This window comes from Lepidothrix coronata, unplaced genomic scaffold (genome assembly GCF_001604755.1).
Source record: "Lepidothrix coronata isolate B3197 unplaced genomic scaffold, Lepidothrix_coronata-1.0 Scaffold46, whole genome shotgun sequence".
Lineage (NCBI taxonomy): Eukaryota > Metazoa > Chordata > Aves > Passeriformes > Pipridae > Lepidothrix > Lepidothrix coronata.
Window position 1 is genome coordinate 5,394,457 of NW_016690226.1, and position 20,061 is coordinate 5,414,517.

Below are 20,061 nucleotides of genomic sequence, written 5' to 3' on the forward strand. Positions count from 1 at the left end.
ACCAGGAAAAAAGATTTCCCATAAATGGTCCAAAGGAGGGAAAGCTTGCAAAGTGAACGCCATCGAAGATTCAGCACAAGAGAAGGGTCTCGTAAATGCTCCAGTGGATTCAATCGAAGTTCCTAGACCTGAAACAGCTGCACAAACTAAATCCATGGAAAATTTGTTGGTTTTCCATCTATAGTACTTGATGGTTCCCATGCTCAAGTAAAAACAAAAAGGTGCTAACTTTTTCTTTATTTAAAACAAAGAGTTTCCAGCCTTCATAACTGTGGAGAAATGCTTGACAAAGACTGATCCATGAAGTTTTGAAAACAAGATAATTAAAAACAATCACAGTGCCCTCTTAAAAAGAATTGCTGGTTTTCTTACTCACAATTGTGGTTGTAATACCAACAATTTCTATTAGACACTTTATTTTTTAATGTAATTTCAGGAAACTCTTTGTTACTTCTGGTAAAATTCCTGCAGATTTTTTTTCAAAAGACGGGAAAAGTTAAATAGGGCAGAAAAGCCATGATGACCTTCTGTTTGAGCACCATAGTATATTGGGTTTTTTGGTTTTTTTCCTGTCTCTGTGGTGCCTCTGCCACATCTGTGGTCATGGGAAGATTTAACAGAAGAAATTACTGTGATGTTTGAGTTGACCTAGCAGGAAGGTCCCCCAGCAGACCTATGGGACCAGCATCAGGCTGAATTACTCCAGTGCAAAACAGAGCAGCTAATTTGGCCTGGGAATTGAACCTAATTTTGCTGTGAGGCAGATCTAAAGCGCTCACCCAGTTGTAGGTAGTAGCCCTCTACAGAGGCAAAATGCTTTAAAAGCCTTGGCCTAAGTCTGCCAGAACTCATTTTACCTTTGCCTAAGGCTGGTACCACGTAAGAATTCTTTAATAATCTACAAAAATTGTGACTGAACAATCATGCCAACTCACAGGTCAGTCTCATGACTATGATTACCAAAAGCATTTGCAGAAAGTACCATGTCATCCTGTCACCTCAGATTATACTCTTTTAGTTCCTTTGCTATGATACTAAATCAGTACTACGTAAGCAGGTTTCAGATTTTTCCAGTCCTCTACTTTCCCTTCCTACTCTGATCTATACACATGAATCCTGATGACCCAGCTCACTGTCACCAAATAACTGCCATTATACTTGAGAGGACTAGAAAAATGTACTTTTCTGTGGAAAAAACACCCCCTCTCTCATTTTTAAAGGTGATCCCCACAGGTCTGGGATTAGAAGTGCAGGGAGCAGGATGTTGAAGTACAGAGCTGTCCGTGCTCCACCTCTGGAGCTGCCTCCTGTCTGTCCCCTTCTGCTAGGGCCAATCTTCCCTGCTTAAGAGCACAGCTGCTCGGCAGGCTGACTGTTCAATCGGCAATGATCTCTAGTTTCAAGTATGACAGCACCGACCTGCTCAGCCTCCATTCAGCCGCAGGTGGGGGCAGCGGAAGAGAAAGGGAGGGAGGGAGGGAGAGGGAGGACACTGCAACCTACGTGAATAATTGATAGTGCAAGGAAAGGAAAGCAGCTGGGTTCCCTGTCTCCATCTGCTCACCAGCTGGGGATGAGAGATCCTTGCTCAGGTAGGGGATGAACAGCTTAGCTGCTTTTATTCTCATCTTGCCTGCAATGCCAATTAAAATATTTTACATCTAGAAGGAATGGGAGCAAAGATAGCTGGGGGAGGGTTGATCCATATCTTCTCTGTTGCTTGCATGGCGTTGTGTAATGGATGGACTTTGGGGTAGTTTCAGCCTCAGCAGGGAAAGTGTTTGTGTGCTTTTATAAGACATTATGCTACACTGCATTGTGTAGAGAAGCAGTTGGAGAGAGAGAAAGGGACAGTGAAGCCCGGGAGAGCAGATGTCTGTCTAGGAAACGAAACAAACTGAAGGGATGAAGGGGCATGAAAGAGGGTCTGTCCAGACTCAAAGGAAGCCCACCCTGATTCTGTCAATCTTGGACATAAAATGATGGGTCCAAGTGCGCAGCGGGAGGTGCAGTCTGTGCACAGCCAGTACTATATATAGAAGCTGCGTGCATACATCTGTGGAAACAGTTGATGTGAAAACATGTATGTTTCTATCTGTGGATGCATCTATGAGTTTGGGTAATATTGTAGTAAAACATTAAAAAAATACAGTTTTTACCCTGAAGAGTTGACCCTTGAAGGATATGCTGCTGTGTTTATCTGGTACTGCGCAGTTTCTGTGGAGCTTCTGATGTTCTCACAATGACTCAATTAATAAAATTGCAGGGACTAGTTTCTGTGTTACAGCCAGTACAGACTTTTCCTATGTGAGCAACATAAAATGCTAATGCAGGTAAACAAATGAAAAACTTCTGCTAATAAAAACTAGAAAAATACCTAGCAAAAGGTATAAACACCAATTACTGTAATACATGTATTAATATAGCTACATGGATATCTGAAAGAACAGAAAATTGTATGCCAGTCCCTAAAACACACAATAACTATAATATGCATAATGACCTATGCAACTATAGACAAATATATGAATTACAATCTGAGATGGTAAGTACTCGGAATTAGTCATATCATAATGCAACTATCAATAGGAGCTGAATCTACTTAGTACAACTCAAGGCTTGGTGATATTATTGCATCAACAGGGTAAATAGTAACAATCATTAGCTTGATTATAAGTTGAGGAACAGAAAGGGGTCCTGGGATTTGCTTGCATGTGATTTATTCACATGATTATTGCTAAAGGAGGCTAATTAGAACAGTAGTTAAGGTATTTAATAATTGTTTTCTGTTTTGCTTGTGTATCTTGAGGACTTTGTACACAACTGGAGTTGCACAGAAGGTTAAGTAAAGCTGTGAGACAGTTAAGTGAAAACCGAGCCCAGTGTGGCTTTGAATGTGAACAAAGTTGGCTCTTGTCTGTAGTGGCAAGCAGCCAAAGAACAAGGATGGCAGAAAGACCTGGGCCTTACTGTATGCTTTCACGATGTCCAGGCTTGCTAGTGCTGCTGATAATGACCCTGAGATGGGGGAGGGCAGTAGTTACTGCTGGCAGCCCTCTCTAGCAGCAAAAAATAATGTCTCTTCCTCCTTCCTAGATGCAGCAGAAATGGCAAGCTTGGCTCTTTGCCTTGGCCCAGTCACATCTCTGCTCAGACATTCAGGTGAATGAGTGAGAACTGCTTGTGCTGCTGTATTCGGTGCTCTGGGTCCATTTGGGAGGTATTTGGGTTGGAGCAAGGATGTAGGCTGTATGAGTTAGCCAATACTCCAGCATCACATCTTCAAGGGGAAAAAAAAAAAAAAGAAATAGACAAGAGGAAATGGAATCACTTGAACTCCATGCAACTTACTAAAAATAGCAAGTACTCACTCTCTTTGTCTATTCAAAGTTGTCACCTGCCTTGATTCCTTACTCCTTGCAGTCTCTTTTCTCACAGACCCTTGAAGCCCCCATAATCATTTCTATCCAGGTCTTTTATGAGCAGAATTTATAGGAAGCATTAAGATGAAAATGCTGCACTCATCCCTAAACCTTTGATGTAACTGCTTGCTCTCTATTTTTCTTTTTACTCCCCCCCGCCTTCGCTATATCAACTATCTCATATTTCTGTCCAATTTCTCTGCATTCTATTTGTACTCTTCCTTTGCATCTTTTCCTAGCTCTCTGGCTCCTCTGCAAATTCTCTCTTATTCTGTGTTTCCTTATGTCCCCTTCATGAGTCAGAACAAAACCAGTGTGAGACTGACACTTGGTGTAAGGTTCTAGCTGCTGCTTTTATAGGTCTTGATGTAAAGAGGAAACATTACATCATCCTGTGGAATGAAATTGAGACTCAAAATTAAAAAAATTGTCCAGAAGAGCTCTGTATTCTTGTTTAAACACAGGTATGTGCATACTCTTGCAATGGAAAGGCATCTTCTCATGCTCAATTTTTATTAGGAATGAAGATCGATTGAGTGAATGCAAATACATATGGTTAAGGGGTTTGCGATTCCTCAAAATTTGAGCTTCCTAAGTTTACATGTTAGATCAGTGAGCTATTTCATAAGCCGTGTAGAGCCAAATCTCTGTAGTACTTGATGTATGCCAGCTCCAAATGCCAAGGGCTAGTGGATTTAGTATCTTCTTATCCTTCCCTTGAAGGGAATGGACATATACGGAGCCTTGATACTCGCTTTCCCCACTGGATACTGAGAGCTTGGGGAAGTGATCTTGTAATATAGCAAAGTCGAATAAGGGACCCCTCTGCTCTTCCTGTCTAACGCTGTGCTTGTCTTACCATCACGGAGAATCTGAAGAGCAGCATCCCCGGCTCGGCTGTCCCAGCAGCTGCTCCTGCACTATCCGTGGACTCCCCACAACCCAGGGCTCTAGGGGGAACTCATTTTCCACAGCGGAGGAGGGGCAGGAGTCACCAACCCATCCCCCTTTATCTCATCTTCCTCCATCCCTCCTCCTCCTCCTTCTCGTCCTTCCCTGAGCCGCTGCCGGCTGGGGCCCGGTGCCAGCCGTGGGGGTCCCTTCGCTGTCTCTCCGGTGAATCCCGGCCTGGGAGGAAGAGGAGGGGTGGGGGCGGGAGCCGCGGCTTCGCGGGGGACCGGGAGGGAGCCTGAGTCCTTCTCCATGGCGAGGCTGGGGGAGAGGAAGCTCCCGAGGAGGGAACCCGGGAGCTGACTCAGCGGAGCAGTGCAGCATGTTTTCCCGGGAGCACGGCTTCCCTGCCGGAGCCTGCGGAGGGTAGGTACCGGGACCGGGAGTGGTGCCGGCGGCCGCGGGGCCTGGGGCCCTGCCTTTCCCGGGCAGCCTGGGGACGGGGCAGGGCAGCGGCTGCCGGCGCTTGGGGCGCAGTGCTGGAGCAGCAGGAAAAGCCCTCGCGGGTTGCCTGGAAGGGCGGAGGGCCGAGGAGGGGTAAGGCGATGGCTGTGCCCCGGCCCAGCAGGTCCGGGTCTGGCTGTGGGCCCGGCGCTCCCTCTTCTCTCCCACCCCCCTTCCCCACCTCCCTCCCGGACGCGCTCTGGCCGGGGGCACGCAGGCGATGAGGTGACATACATCGAGAGGGTGCTCCTCTCCCTGGAGGGAAAGAGGGAGGCTCGGGGGGCTCTTCTGCAGCCCTGGGAATGGGGAAGCTCTCCGGCTGGGACTTCTCAGGAGCTGGGAGTGTGAGATAAATTTCCCTCTAGAGTTATCCTTTCTCCTGCCCCGCGGGGCAGTACCTCACGGGCAGAGAGAGCTGGCTGGGTTCTCCAGGCCCTCCCGATACCCTACCCATCTCCTTTGTGGCTGCACGAAGACCTGAGCAGAGGGCATGGGCAGCCCACGACTTTGAACAGCGGCCTCCACGCGAGGGGCAGGAGCGAGGGGCAGGAGCTGGGGGGAGTGTGGCTGGAAGTGAGGTTCCTTACTGGAAGTCGGGGTCTACGAGCAGAAAGTTTGTGACCACCTGAGAGCAAACCACATCTCATCTGTAGTGGTTGTTTCCTTTTCTTAGTTCTGTCTCAGTAATTCCTTCTCTTGAGTTTTATGAATCTGTGTGTAAGCAAATTTCAAAGCTGTACAGGTGCTTGAGAATGGGGCTATTCGTGTCATGTTTTCAGCTGTCTTCACTGTATACCTAACAATCATATTTGGTAGACTAAATGTGTCTCTGTAAGGGAGAGAGAAGAGAGAAAGAGCAGAAGCTGTTGCTCATGAGAAGTGGTTGCCCAGAATTTTCCTTATGAGTATTTCAGGCCTGCTTTTGTTTCACATTACCTTCAGTTCTAAATTGCCTATCCCTTCTAGTGAGGGATTTAAAAAACATATTAGTGTCTCACTATCCTATCAGGCTGTGACACCAGTTATTTTATTGACTATCATTCCATAGATAGCTGCAAATCATGCTGTAGTGTTTCTCCTTCTGGAAGGCTTCCAGATTAGCTGAAGTATTTACGGTAGCTATGCACCTGCTTCCCTGTGAACTTCCAGGAAACGAGTTACCCGAGGATTTGGGGCACTTGTCTTTTAGAGTGCAACAAATCCCCTTTACCTCTGGAATACTTATGAAAGGATGTATGAAATTCTGTCAAGTCCAATTTGTATTTTTCTTAGAACAAATATTTGCATTGACTTGGTTCTTGAACTGGCTCAGCTATAGCAGATTGTGACAATTTTGAGAGCTGTATAGAGGGATCTCTCTATCAGGACTGAAATGATGCTGCAAGACAGGAAATATAGGGCATGAGCAGAGTTCTGTGTGTGTGAAGATAGAGCTCTGCAAAGGTGCTTCCTGCACTATTTCAGAATTGAGAGTGGAGTCTTTGGCAGTGGATCAGCAGTACCTACATTTAGTTTGGCTACCCACTTGAAATTAATGCACTGGTTAATGTCACTAGCAAAATCCTGGTTTAGACTTCAGCATTTTCCAGGCCCTTGCTTCCCCTAGTTGCCATTTCCTAAAAATAAAGCTTCAGCAAGTATACATTTGCAAATAAATATTCCACTCCCAGATTGCAGAATTGCTTTTCTTTCTCAAAAGGATGATATTCTTCTTTTCTGTGGTCAAAGAGTTTGAAGTTCCAATTTGAAAAGAAGTATGTTCTCTTTCTTTAATAAAGGTCAGTGCTTTTCATTCCAGAAGTTAAAAATTCACAAGTAGATTTTCAAGCAGTAGTTATAATGGCCCCATATTTTTGTGATATTTTATAAAAGATAACCTAAAATTCAAGTAATCCTCCTGGATTTCTAAAGTCTGTTGGCACATTCCTAATCTGGGATAATTACAGAATTTTGAACATCTCTAAATGTATGGTAAAACTGGTGATTTTGGTCTCTCCTGGACTCATTTTGACAATAGAACTGTACTAGGATTCAACAGTAAAGGAGAAGTTGCTGCACAAAGTTCTCCAGTCAGTCCAAAGTATAGAGATGAATTTATGGTGAGAGAACAGGGGCAGTACTGGTCAGAGTGGTCTCATGTAGGAACTGCCAGATTTCCATGATGCAAGTGTGTATTTAACTCTTCACTGGATAATTCAGCGTTCAACCCAGTGACATGCCAAAGAAAACACTGTAGCGTGCAACAAGGCCCCAGTTGCACAAAAAGTTCAACTATTACATTTCTTTCTGAAAATGAGAATTTATCAAATTAGGCTCTTATCTTTTTAGGGCTCACAGAATAAAAACTTCAGGTTTTTAAAAGAAACAATGAAAAATCCTTCATGTACTGCCTTGGACATATATTTTGCTTATCCCAAATATGCTTCAAGTAAATGAATAAGATGATGAATAAAGCATGTATTAGTATAATATTAATATTAATTTAAAATATATTTGCCATCAAATTATTTCAATATTTATTTGGGGTTGTCAAGACTAACTCCTACATCTTCCCTCCCAGATATTTTATGGCTTTAATCTGTAGATGCATTACACAGATCTCTCTCATCTCCAGTTTCAGGATGTGGGATGGAAGCATTGTGTTACTTTGTGTAGATGAGCCTATATGCAAGTTACATGATGCCATTGGGCCACTAAAATAAAGTGTGAATTGTCAGAGCATTATGCTTCTTGGAGCTTGTGATAGAGTAGCTTCATGATTACAGAAATATGTTGTACCTCCATATAACAGGGAATGCAGCCACTGGTTTCAAAGCAAGAGTCTGCATGACTTACAGATACTGATCTCTTAGAATGGAAGTTGTAGCAGTCATGCATCTAATAGCTAGAGGATAGCAATTCTTGATTGCATTATATGATTATTATATGCATTATATGATGATTATATGGCCAGTGACGAGTGGTGTCCCTCAGGTCTCTGTCTTGGGACTGGTGCTCTTTCATATCTTTATCAATGACATAGACAGTGGGATCAAGTGCACCCTCAGCAGGTTTACAAATGATACCACTGAACAGTACAATTGACACAACAGCAGAAAGGGACCATCCAGAGGGATCTGGACAAGCTCGAGAAGGGGTCCCACGGGACCCTTGTGAAGTTCAACAAGTTCAAGTGCAAGGTGCTGCACCTGGGTCAGGGCAGTCCCAGACATGAGTACACAAGAATAGTATGTAGGTCTTTTAAACTACAGTGGATTATTTGTGTTGCTTTTTATTTTCCCTTCTATGAAATCAAATAAAGTGCTGCTGCTTGTACACACTACTGCTCCAGCAGGGGCCATAGTAATAATATATTTTCCATAGCAGGTGGGCAGGCCAAAGCCCATCTAATCTCCACGGTGGCTTTACTAGCAGTGGTAACACAGAACCGTGCCTCCATCTCTCCTGCAGGCTGTATCAGTTCTGATCTCACACCATCTCTGTTATGCCTCTGTCTTGGAGACTCATACCCAGGCTGTGGCAACTGGGGCTGTCCTTTAGATGCTGATTTTGGTGTTATTTCAGAACTTTCATCTCTTTTAATATGGTCAAAATCTGAACACAAAGCTTCTTGTGAGACCTTCTTGTGATTCTTTAGTCTGCTGCAAATCCATGATGGAAGAGGAACTTGGCAAAGAAAGACCATTCAGCACTTACATGACAGTTGTGAAGAAAATATTGTGTGTGAACAGAGACAGAGCATTCAGGGCCAGAAGATTTTTGCTGTTATATCGAGGATGTTTGCAGGCGGTAAGTAGTAATATCTCAGGGATTCTCACAGGAAATGACAGCTTCCTCATAGGTAAGAAATGGTCTGGGGAGAGAAATAGTAAGCAGAAGGCAAAGGAGACACTGCAGGCAAGCGCTGGCATCTTGAATTCTCTAAGTGTTAAAACCTTTTTCTTCTTTTTTTTCTTTTTCCTTTTACTCTCCCTGTTGCAGGAGGTCTGAGGAGGTAGCGCGGTGCTTCAGCAATGTTGTAGACTCTCCCACTGAAGGCTTTCCATGTGCCCTCACTCCAGCTGTCCCCAACAAGGTAAAAGCAGTCTGTGTTCCTCTGGCTCAGGGTTGGAGTGTGCTTTGAACAGAAGTTATGTGTGCAGAAGGAATGACTGAAATCAAGCTTGTGTGAAGCATGTCTTACAGCTACAGTTGCCTACTTCTGTGAGAATCCTAAACTTTTTCATTTAAACTGTTCTTATGCCATACTGTATCAAGTCAGCGTGACCCGTTGAAAGAGAGAAATTCCTGATACCTGTCTGACCAGGTTTCAGGCCAAGCTTTTGCAACACAAGCTGAAGACAATTTGGCCAGTTGTTTTGCCCATGCTATCAGTTCTAAGGAAGAACAATTCCATCATGTCTTTGGTGAGCAAGTAGTTTCCTTGCCAGAACATGGAAGCAACTGTTGGCTCCTTCAATATCTGAGATACGACAGAAGATAATGTTAGCTTCTTCAAATGTTAAATTATTTTCTCCTCTTGTCTTTTCCTTTTCAGACTGTGGACTTGTTTGAGATGATTGAAAAAATGCAGGTAAGGAGAAGTAATTCTGTAAAGTTTTGGGATCTCTTGATTTTTCATAGCCAAACAAATAAGCAACTGCCATTTGTCCTGTCACTTCACTCCCAGTGCCCTTTAGTTTGGACTTGCAGAATGTTTAGGTCTTCTGGGCTCAAGCTCCTATGGCTGCTCTTCAGTGGGATATCAAAAGCGTTTTTCTGTGTTTGTTTTTTCCAACCAGCATGATGGAAGCAATAGACACAGATTATTATAATTCTGTATGTTATTTGTGGAAGTGTGATTCTGAGAGAAAATCAAAGCTGCATTAAGATGTCATCTTCTTCAGAAAACTGTGTTTCTGCTGGGTAGCAGGTACTAATGACAGGTGATTAATTGGTTGTTGACCTAACTGCATTTAGCAAGGTCAAACAGTTTAATAAATAACTATGGTAGGCCCTGTCTTTAACTTGTGCAAGATAGAAGGACTCTGCCTTAATTCTCATATGGAAATGGGTGCATTTAGTTGCATATATTATATTACAAAATTAAAATATGGCAGAGTTAGGTTTCTCTGCCTTTTAACTTATCAAATAAAGAAATAGGAGTATAATAGTATGTTATATGTGTTAAATATATAACAATGAAGTCTTTAAATTTTTCACGTTGTGTGTTCTCAGAGCATCCTTGCAAGCTGCCAGTATTTTCCCTGAGTGGTGCACCTTCTTTAAAATGCCGTGCTTAACCTTGACCTAGCATAACACACAACATGGCACATAACTCCTGCCTTTTATTATGTGGAGGAATTAAACTTACCAAAACCAATTAACTTATTTTCTGGCATTTGGGTGATCAAATTATGAGTATGAGGAAAATACAAGACTTCAGTGGGACCATAAAGGTGAGGAGGTGAAAGGTAGCAGCAAAATGCTGAATATAGATTATGAGGCTGAGGTAGTATTTGGCAGACCAGAAAGGAAGAGGGAGGGAGGGAGGGGCTGAAGGTATATCTGCTATATATTCATGTTAGACAGACACAGGCCTTGTAACCACTGTACTGACATTCAAACTATATTTGGGGTCTATTCTCAGTGATTTAGAATTACAAGCTCTGTAAGTGTGCCTGGCTTATTTAACTCTGTGCTGGAAAGTAAGCTTGAGCAAGCACATGTTAAAAGGTATGACAGTCCTTTCCAAGCCTTTTGAAATATGTTTAGAGAAGAGTCACTAGCAGATGTCTTTACTGGAAGACTGTTGCTTAAGATTCTCAGTGTTTCTCGGCTCCTAGTTTACCATATGAAAAGTCTCTGACTGGATTTGCACTCCTTTAGTTAGATAACAGGAACCTGATAAGAATTTCCAACATATACAGGCTGCTTAATTTTGCATCTGTGTTGTTTTCTTAGCTGCCCATTGTTAAGACTGTATAGTAGTTTGTTTTTTTCTAATTTAGTTTGTTTTGTCATCTGACTTACACTAGGAGAACTAGTATCTGCTGTGTAAGCATGACAAAAATTTTTTGAAAGAAGAGAGATGTTTTCCAAAAGAAAAAACTCCCCTGATATTTTGTTTTAATATTTGTTGTGATCTTTCTTTGTATTTTTACTAATTTATTATTTATTCTTTTTGGTTTTTTTTTTTAGTTTCTCCTTCCATTTGAGTGTGACAATCCTTTAGATTTGTTGAATCAATCTTGAAATGTGGGATTTTCATTAACAGTCAAAGTGAGTAAAAGGCAAAGCAAGAGACTTGAACATTTCTCTTGTAGAATAACAACAGCAAAGCTACAGGATAGAATTGATTTTTGAGTATTTTAACAATTGGTTTGGAGGCTAATTGTATTACTGACAATTAGCATAGCCATTTTGCATTGTGTGTGATGAATTAACAGGTAAAGTTGTGCCCTCTTTTTAAACTGAAACCAATCCCCAAGATCTGGGAGAGAAGTTTGCCTTTTTTTTTCCTTTCTTTTTTTCTTTTCAATTTTTATTGGACTTGGAAGTAAATGGACTATTGGCCACTTTATTCCAGGCTTCCAGATGTAGTGAAGTCACAGTAAACACTTTAAGGACACGTAGGAATATGTTGTTCCTAGATTGCTTTGCAGTGCAAGTAGTTGAAAAACATGGACATTTTATTTCAACCAATAAACCCAGATTTTTCACATCTTCACATGTTTGCATAGCCAGTCCCTCTTCACTTAACTGCTTTTGTTTGCTATCTCTGTTCTGCATTATTTTTTAGTTTCCACATATTTTTCAGTCTTCTTTTCTCACAACTACCTTCATGTTTTTTCCCTGTATCCCCTTTTGTATCCAAGTTGTCTGTTTTGAACTAGTCCCCTCCAGACACCGCTCTTTCCCCATAAAAAACGTGTGTGACTGTAGCATTGTTATGCCACGTTGGACCTGACTCTGGGTCTGGACAGTTTCTTCTCTGCCATTCATTCTCTCATTTTGCTCAGGCCAGGTGTTTCCCCTGTACAAGACCTTGGGAATATCAGATTCCCAGAATGATCCTGTCTTCAGTAGGGTACCCAGGGGAACAGTGAGGGAAAGCCTTTCCTTAAAGGCAGTACTGCAAGCCAAACTGGACCAAATCAGAAGAATATCTCAACCAGTGGCTGAGACTGCTGTAGTTTATGCCTTTCCCTTTCGAGGAATGACAGTGATCATCAACAAATTGGTCTGCCCATGCTCTGACACTTCCAACAACTTATGCTGTATATTTCCACAGTCCTGGTTACCCTGTAAAATAAAGCTTTGGACTGTACAGCCCACGGCTCCATTAGATCGTTACCAGTATTTTAAGCTTTACTCTAAAGGAGAGGTTGGTAGCTTTAGACCTATGTCTTCTACTCTCAGGCTAGCAGGAGCTCCCTTAACAGTGCAGGGTCATGGAATGTGCTGGTACATTCCTCTGCTCTCTATAGAGGCTCTGATACAGCAGCAGCTCCTTTATCAGGAAGTTTTCCCTCGGGCCTTGCTGTGATATTGGTCTCCTACCAGGACTTCCTTTGAAACTGGAAAGTTTTTGCAGTTATCAGATCTGCCAAAAATGTCAAGGAAGGGGAGACAAATATTAGAAAATTGCAGTTTCCCAATCTCCATTTCCATGTGCAGAAAGCCCATGGTGCACAGTAAGTTTGTGCCAGTACTTTTCACAGTTAGTTGCAGAAGGCTGTGGCTGCTTTGTACCTATGTATGCCCTGGTAATTTGTTGTTCATTTTGACTGCTGTATACCAAAATCACAATTCAAAACAGGTCTTCTGAAGTTTCCCTATGAAAGGTTCCAAGCTGGTATTTGTTTAGAATCCCTTGTTGAAAACACAAATGAAAAAAAATATTTTTTTTTTGAGGGCAGGGTGGTGGTGGTATAACTCTCTCAAAGCTCAGCTATTATAGTTTTATCCTGTGTCATCCTGTAGATACTATTCAAAGCTTCTTTCTCCTAATACACTTAAGGAAATCAATTTCGTTTTCAATTTTGTTGTCTGCTGATTGTTCCTTGCATGCTTTACTATGTTTCTATATTTAACCAACTAAAATTTGTTGTTACTCCTCCTTTTTGTGATTGAACTCAACTTCAAACTTAGGAAGAAGGACCTCATGCATCTATTACTAGTTTTCCTTACCCTGGAGTTTAGCCATACTGTTTTACTTCTGTTTTTTTCCTAAGAGTTTTTTAAAGATGTTAAGCATCTTTAGGAGCTCAAAGTCTGGCTCCTCGTCATTTCATTAAAGTTTAGCTTTTTTTATGGCTCATTTTTATATTCTTTTAATAACCTTTCTCATTTTTCCAAAATCTCATTTTTATGTGAAATAGATATGTTGGGGATTGTTTCCTTTTTTTTTCTTTTGTTGCTCCTGCAAGGAGCATCCTGATTATTAATAATACTCAATGTAAGGTTGCTATTTCTTAATGTCAATGTTGTTGCTATACTAGCAGTTTTTGCACCCTATACAGCTGGAGCATTGGCCCAAAACTTTTGTTCTGGAGCCTCCTAAGTTTCCACTGTAGAGCTCCTCTGAGATTTACCTGTTTCTGCCAGAATCTCATTTAAAAGCTAGTTCCACTGTAGAATACATACATAGACATACCTGTTATAAATCACATCCTGCTTATTTTCAGAACAAAGTCGAGAGCTGCCTATCCTGTCTGGAATCCCTGATTAGCCGCTCCATTAAGCAGTCGCTGATGGTGTATAAAAATGTAGTCTCAGCATCATGTTCTAGTATGAGAGTTACAAGATTTAGGTGGCAGTAGTTGAATATTCATGTATTGTGTGTAAGAGAAAGCTTCAACTTAAATCCTGGTTTTCAGCTTCCTATCTAACAATACCAATTTTGGCTCTTATTCTTCAGTCTGTGATGGCAACTTGGACTATGGCCTGTTGACCCCCCGTATCTTTTTGGCTTCTTCTGTTCTGGGCCTATGCTCTGTGTTGGGGCTATCCTCAATAAAATTTTCCTATTCTCATATGCTTCTGCTGCAGAGGTGTGGTGGAAGTGAGCTCCTTTGCCATGGTGAGAAGGCAAAGGATGGAATAGCCTTAAAGAAAGAGAACCAAGTCTGGATGCCAGCTCCTGATTCAGGAAGAAACAGGCATTCAGTAGCCTTTTACCTTGCAATTCCAACCCACCTTGTGGTAATGGTGCCTGGGAAAGCAGATGTACACGGTTTCACTATGTGGCTCCTTTTTGCCTTCAAGAGTCTCTTGCACTACTCAAATGTTTGGATGGAGAGCAGCTCTGATTTTCTACTTTACCTCCAAGAGATGGATTTGTTCCCATATGTGGATGGAAGCAAGGCACATGAGCTGCTTGATAAGAAAAGGGCTTCTTGTTTAACTCTAATGCTCAAAACAAGTGTTTTTTACTTCCCTGAACCTTGCTTTGAGGCTCTCTATGCTTTGCCTGACAATATCTTCAAGGGAAAAGGAAGAATAGAACAGGAAAGAATGATTGGAAATACTGTTCTTTTGTGTTCTGTCTTTACCTCTTCCACTTTTTTATATTGCTTTGGATAGGAAATAAAGTAGCTAGAAGATATTAGAGTAGCACATAAGATAATCAGTTTGGGAGATTGCTTTTGATATCTCCCAACTTTCTGCTTTTTAAGAGATGTAAGTTTGGGGGTAGCCTTTCAGTTTTAATGTCAAACTAGGGGACTGGCCAGGTTCTAGCTTTCCTGCTCTTTTTTATTCAAACTTCCAAACTTGCATAAAATAGAAGATTATGTAGAGAGACAAAATATGCATATTAAGTATATGGAGAAGGACACAGAGGGTAAGTGAAACAGACATGCTAAAATATAGGATTCACTGTCTATGACTTTATGTTTCCAGGGGAGTCGTCTGGATGAACAAAGATGTTCCCTTCCAGCTCCTCTCAAGGTCAGGCCAAGTCATTGTTGCCTCTTAATTTGCTGAGAATGGCAGATAATTACTGACCTGGCTTGTAGTGTATTTTCTCTTGGATGAACAGGGAGTCTACAAACATCCCAAGAACACATATATGCTTGCCTTTTTTTTTTCTTTTTTTTTCCTCATTGCTGCACAAAAGGGTGAAACTGTGTAGCTGAAATAGAATTAACACTTCCCTTTTTCTAATTTAATGGTTTCAATAAGTGTTTATTATTATTGGTAGTCTTAATTTTGCCTAAGTAATTTCTTAAATTTAGTCAATATAACAGCTATAATAATATCCATGAAACCAGATTGCATTTATTTCAGTAGTCTGCTTGAAGACACATAGAGATACTCTAGAAAACTGGCCCATTTTGCTCAATATTAGGACAATAAAGACAGATTCCCATCTTTAAATCCTCAGCTCTTCCTCTCCATTTCTTCAGTCTCAGCTCAGGCCCAGTAAACTTAAAATCAAACTTGACCTTGATTTTCATCTTGGAATAACCTTTTAAAAAAACCACGTAGAGAATTGATACAGCTTAGTTCTGACAGAGATAGTCAGTGATCTTTGTGGTGATGGAAGGGGCATCCAGTTGGCATAAAATGGCTTAGATACTGTTCCTCTTCCTTCAGTCATGCCTCAGCACCTGTGGTTGTATGCCACAGATCTAGCAATGGAGATGACACAACCTCAGTCTTACTGTAAATAACAGTACTGTTTCTACTATTCCTGCTGTCATCTCTGTCTGCAGAAGAACAGCAACTGTCTAACACTGTGTGGAAGGAAAAGAGAGATACTGACTCCTCTAACCACATTGAATTTGCCTATAGTTTGGCTTCCTCCACATTTTGCATGCCTATATTCTGTGGTTTCAAGGAGGAGGGTGGGTAAAATCTGACTCCTAAATTTGTTGTTCTCAAAGTTCTATATTCCAATGCTGAGACCTTGGAAATGGAGTCTAACCTTTAATCCTGAAATGAAGCTCTAAAGATGATCTAGGGAAGAATGGAAGCTGAGAGCACAGCTTGCACCATCATGAGCGCATAACACTTTAAAAGATGTCACATGCTTTTGCTAATGGTCTCTTCTGATTTCAGACAGAAGAGGAGTATATTCCTTACCCCAGTATCCATGAGGTGAGTTAGTACTATTCTCCACTGTTTTTCCTTGGACTTTATTGGTTTTTCAGCTTATTGGCCTTCCAGCTTATTGGTGTGTGGGTTTTGATGCTCTCCGTCCTTCTGAATAGGTATTACAGAAAGGGTGGCCATACCCTCTCATTATCTTACCCCAGTTTGGGGGCTACTGGATTGAAGGGACCAGCCACAACCTGTCCAGCCTGAGTCCAACTCTGTCTGATGTACCCTTTCCCTGGAGTGGTAAAGTGAAACTGGAAAGTGACCCTACAGCCAAGCTGTACCGCAAACATTTTCTGGGAAAGGTAAGGGTGACCTTCAGAGCCTTCTTTTCAGCCTCAAGACTGAAATGTTTCTCAAGCTTTTTCTGATGGACTTAGAGATGACTGCAGAGCTGCTCCATTTCAGTTCCTTATGATGCCTTGAACTAGTGTAAATAAAGTACATACTGTGGTACGGCCTGTAGTACGTTAAGTTGGTTCTATCTCCTCGTGAAATGTGGAAATGTGCATCATCCTGTGCATTAATAGAAGAGAAAGATTTGCACAGGAAATTACTATATTTGGTTAACAAGCTATTTTGAGGCTCCTGTACAGATACCAACCTTGGGATGACAAGGGGAAAACAGTGTAATAAAATTGGAAATGGAGATGGTATTATTTCAGAGGGGACTTCACCACTGACAGTGCAAGCCTCTCAGTAGGAAGAAAAATGGTCTGTTTTCCTCAGTGTTTGGTCATCATAGAATGTGTATGATGAAACTGGAATGTGTGTTTTATAGTTGTTGATGTAAGTGAGCGTAGTGGTTTGGTTTTTTAGGCCTTCCTGGTAACCAGGTCAGAACTAGGAAGTGGCCATGTTCCCAGTATTCCCTACGATTTTTTTACGTAAGCTAGAGTATAATTAAGATGGGAGAGAAGCTGCTTCCTCTCTTCCCTTCCGGCAAGGTTTGGAGACAGCAGACTCCCGTGACTGGTCTCGCTCCTATGGGGAAGCTGAGGCCTGGCCGGGCCTACAGGGCCTGTTGTTTCTACCGATCCGGTAGCATGGCAGAGGTGTTGAGTGCGATTGTGCTATGTTAAGGAAAGTATTAAGGTTTTCTTTGGCTAGTTCTTTATTGAGTGCGTATACCTGTTTTTTCATTTTTTTTTGTTTTGTTCCTTTTCCCTTTCCCTTTTCTGTTTTTGGGTTTTGTTTTGGTTTTTTTTTTCTTATGTGTATATAGTTTTTGTAATTGTATATAAATGTAATATAAGTGTAAATATATTTATATATTGCTTTAGCTCTCTTATTTCGGTTCTCTTGGTTTTTTTTCTTTTCCCTTGGTTCTGGTGCGGGGGGAGCTCTTGCGGTGGGGTTTGGGGACTTGGCAGGGAGCCAGCTCCAAACCACCACAGTGAGTTTGGTGCTAAATGCTCCTTGACTTAAAAAAATTCAATTTGACACATAGGGAAACAGAGCTTGGCCTCATAAAGTGTATGTTTGCTGGCTGGCCATTAAGGTCCATCTGGGTTGGCCTACGTAGTGAGTTGGTTGATTACCAGACTGGATCTAAGGATGATACTAGCCGTCAAGAACAAGTGAGAACAACCCATGATCTCTTCTGAGATTCAGTTCATAGCATAAAGAGATAAGAAAGCCTGACAGGTGTACTCATGCTGCTTACTCAGTGATCTCCCTCAATGACTGCACAGTGAGTTCAAAAACAGGAATAGGTAGAGCTTTGAGCAGGTCCCCAGCACTAGTTGTGCTTGTGTAGTATGCAACTCTGAAAACTGATATTAATATAATTTATAAGTACTTAGGAAAAAAAAAGAAAGCCTTCCTGGAGACTTCCTTTCAAGACTGGCAGATTTGCTGTGCAATCTGTTAATGGACATTTATCCTGCAACCTTCTGGAAGCTTTCAGTATGCCAACTGTAATTATTTTTATGTCATGTTGAATTTGGGGTTGTGCTTGAAGGCTTCCAGAGACAGCATGAGAGGCAAGTTGGGATATGATTTTTTCAGTCTGATTGTAGGGTTCACTGCTGACCTGATACCACAAGACAGTTAAGGTTGGAAGGGTCCTCTGGAGCTCATCTTGTCCATACTCCTGCTCAAGCAGGGCCATATCATCATTGTTCCTTGCAAGTGAGATCCAGGATTCCCTGTATCATCAGACTTTGCATTTGCAGAGTGCCCAACCATCAGTGCCTCAGTACTACAGAAAATCTCCTCTCTCCTATATTATTCCTATTCTAATGTCCAGTGTTTTATTCTTTGCCTTAATTGATATGAATGTGTGTCTGTGTTTAATTAAACATGCACGTTTTTGAGCAAGCCAGTGTCAGAAAAGAACAGGGTGAACAGGACTCTTGTCACAGAAAAGTCTTCCTAATAGAAAACTTTACCCAATGGTTTAAGGGCTTGGGTAAGGAGGGAGCTCAGAGCTTTTTCTCTAGATGAGTATTTCTTCAGTGCAAAGTTTGTGATACAATTGATTTTGATTCTGTGTGGATTGGGTCCTTTTCTTGCTGAGAACATGGGAAGGTTATTTCAGCGATGTCAAGAAAGTTCTCTTTCAAACTTTGAATAATGGCAAACAGTTCTTAGCTGAAGAAGAGTCCAAAAGCATCATGTGGTGGGAGAGGCACAGCCAAATGGTTTAGGGAATATCCTTTAGAAAAGGTGGGAAATTAGAGCATTTGTGTGGTATTACAAACTTAATATGCATGTCTGTGTTATGCATGGGTGTGCATATACAGGTCACTCAGACAATTCTTTTGACGCTTTTGCAGAACCTTTTATAGCAGACTCTCTAAAACAACCTTCAAAAAAACTGGTAGGACACACAAGCCATAGCTCAGTTCCTTTTCTTTGCATCATGGTCTGTATTTTATATGATGATTACACAGTAAGATTTATTCTGCCTGTAGGAAGAAGGCTGTAAAACCTTATGTCTTATACTTTGGGAATAATTCCATGTCTACTTTGTTTCCCAAAGCTATAATAAAGATAAGTAGCCTGAAGCCAGGAGGGATTTAATAAAGGTGTACACTGGAACTGCCAGTCAAAGAAACTTAGGGTGCAGTTTCACAAGTGCTTGATGCTGGCAGTGCTGATGAGAGAAGCTTTCTTGCCATGTATTCCTGTGTTTCTCCATTAGGTTGTCCTTTCTTCATGCTGGTTAAAGTACTGTTGCTGCAGATGGCAGATGTCTTAATAGCTTTATAACTTCTGAGGCAAACTGTCAGTTAGTCTTTCCCCTTGGACCCATGGAAGAGACTTAATTCCTTTCACAGAGATCTGTTTGAAATCAAAACCTTCCTTTCAGACTGCATTAAATGTTACAGAAACCACTTCTATGGCTGAACAAATTTGTACCTATATATAGGTCATCTCAGCTCCAGGGTATCTTATCACCACTGAGAATCTTCAGTATTAACCATAAAGTCTTCTGATGGTTCATCTCAATATCAGGACAGCTAATGATAAATGCTGTTGTCCATTGAAGGACTCAGAGTCTGCCTTCTGTTGCCTATGTGTTTTTACAGAGAAAGAAAATCACAGAGGAAAAAGAAAATCGTAATGAGGAAATTACAGGTTTATACATACGTATCATTACTCAGATCTCAGTTTAAAACCCAGGCTTACATTCAGGATCAAGTTACACAGCCAGAGCAGCTTTGAAAAAAAATATAGTTATTTTAAGACTTCCACTAATTCTGGTGCCCATTCTGCTGTGAAGATTGCACCGTTTTGTGTAGCCCTGTTATGTTGCCTACAGAGCTGATACCCCGGTCTCCAAAACAACTGAGATCTCAAAGTGTCAAATCTGCTGGGGTGTGGCTTAAAGTCTCACCAAAAGAAATCTTGATTTCTGGTCCTTGCAGCTCAGTGTTACTTTTGGCTGCAGCTAACTTCAGGTTTTGGCTCCTTGTCTTTTGCTCTGCCTTCTAGTCCTGACTTTTATTGGCATTGTGCCATATTTTTCCTTAACAGCCTGTCTTGGCCATCCACCCTAGCATATGACTTCTTTCATTTATGGGTTTTGATTCTAGACTTCAGCTGACCATTGAACATGCTTTTGTTTTGCTCCTTGAATCTGTCTATTCCTCAGCTACTCTGTCTTTCTGCCCTTGGTCACAGTGACTACTGCACCTGATTCTTGTTCACA

General features: G+C 41.6%; 1 protein-coding gene across 9 annotated transcripts in view; it reads left to right on the forward strand.

Moving 5' to 3' along the window:
* Positions 1–1,473: 1,473 nt before the first annotated feature.
* The window catches only part of LOC108497236 (rap1 GTPase-activating protein 1-like), a 46,462-nt gene continuing 27,874 nt past the window's right edge, over positions 1,474–20,061 (forward strand). For 2 of the 9 annotated variants that reach the window (XM_017814690.1, XM_017814692.1), the window contains exons 1-6: positions 4,262–4,739; positions 8,799–8,892; positions 9,355–9,390; positions 14,703–14,750; positions 15,864–15,902; positions 16,016–16,207. In XM_017814690.1, coding sequence (XP_017670179.1) covers positions 4,696–4,739; positions 8,799–8,892; positions 9,355–9,390; positions 14,703–14,750; positions 15,864–15,902; positions 16,016–16,207 — 453 coding nt within the window. In that variant the 5' untranslated portion in view covers positions 4,262–4,695. Of the gene's footprint in view, positions 1,593–4,261; positions 4,740–8,798; positions 8,893–9,354; positions 9,391–14,702; positions 14,751–15,863; positions 15,903–16,015; positions 16,208–20,061 lie in introns of those variants that run through there. The other 7 variants (XM_017814688.1, XM_017814689.1, XR_001874720.1 and 4 more) reach the window with 5 other exon arrangements.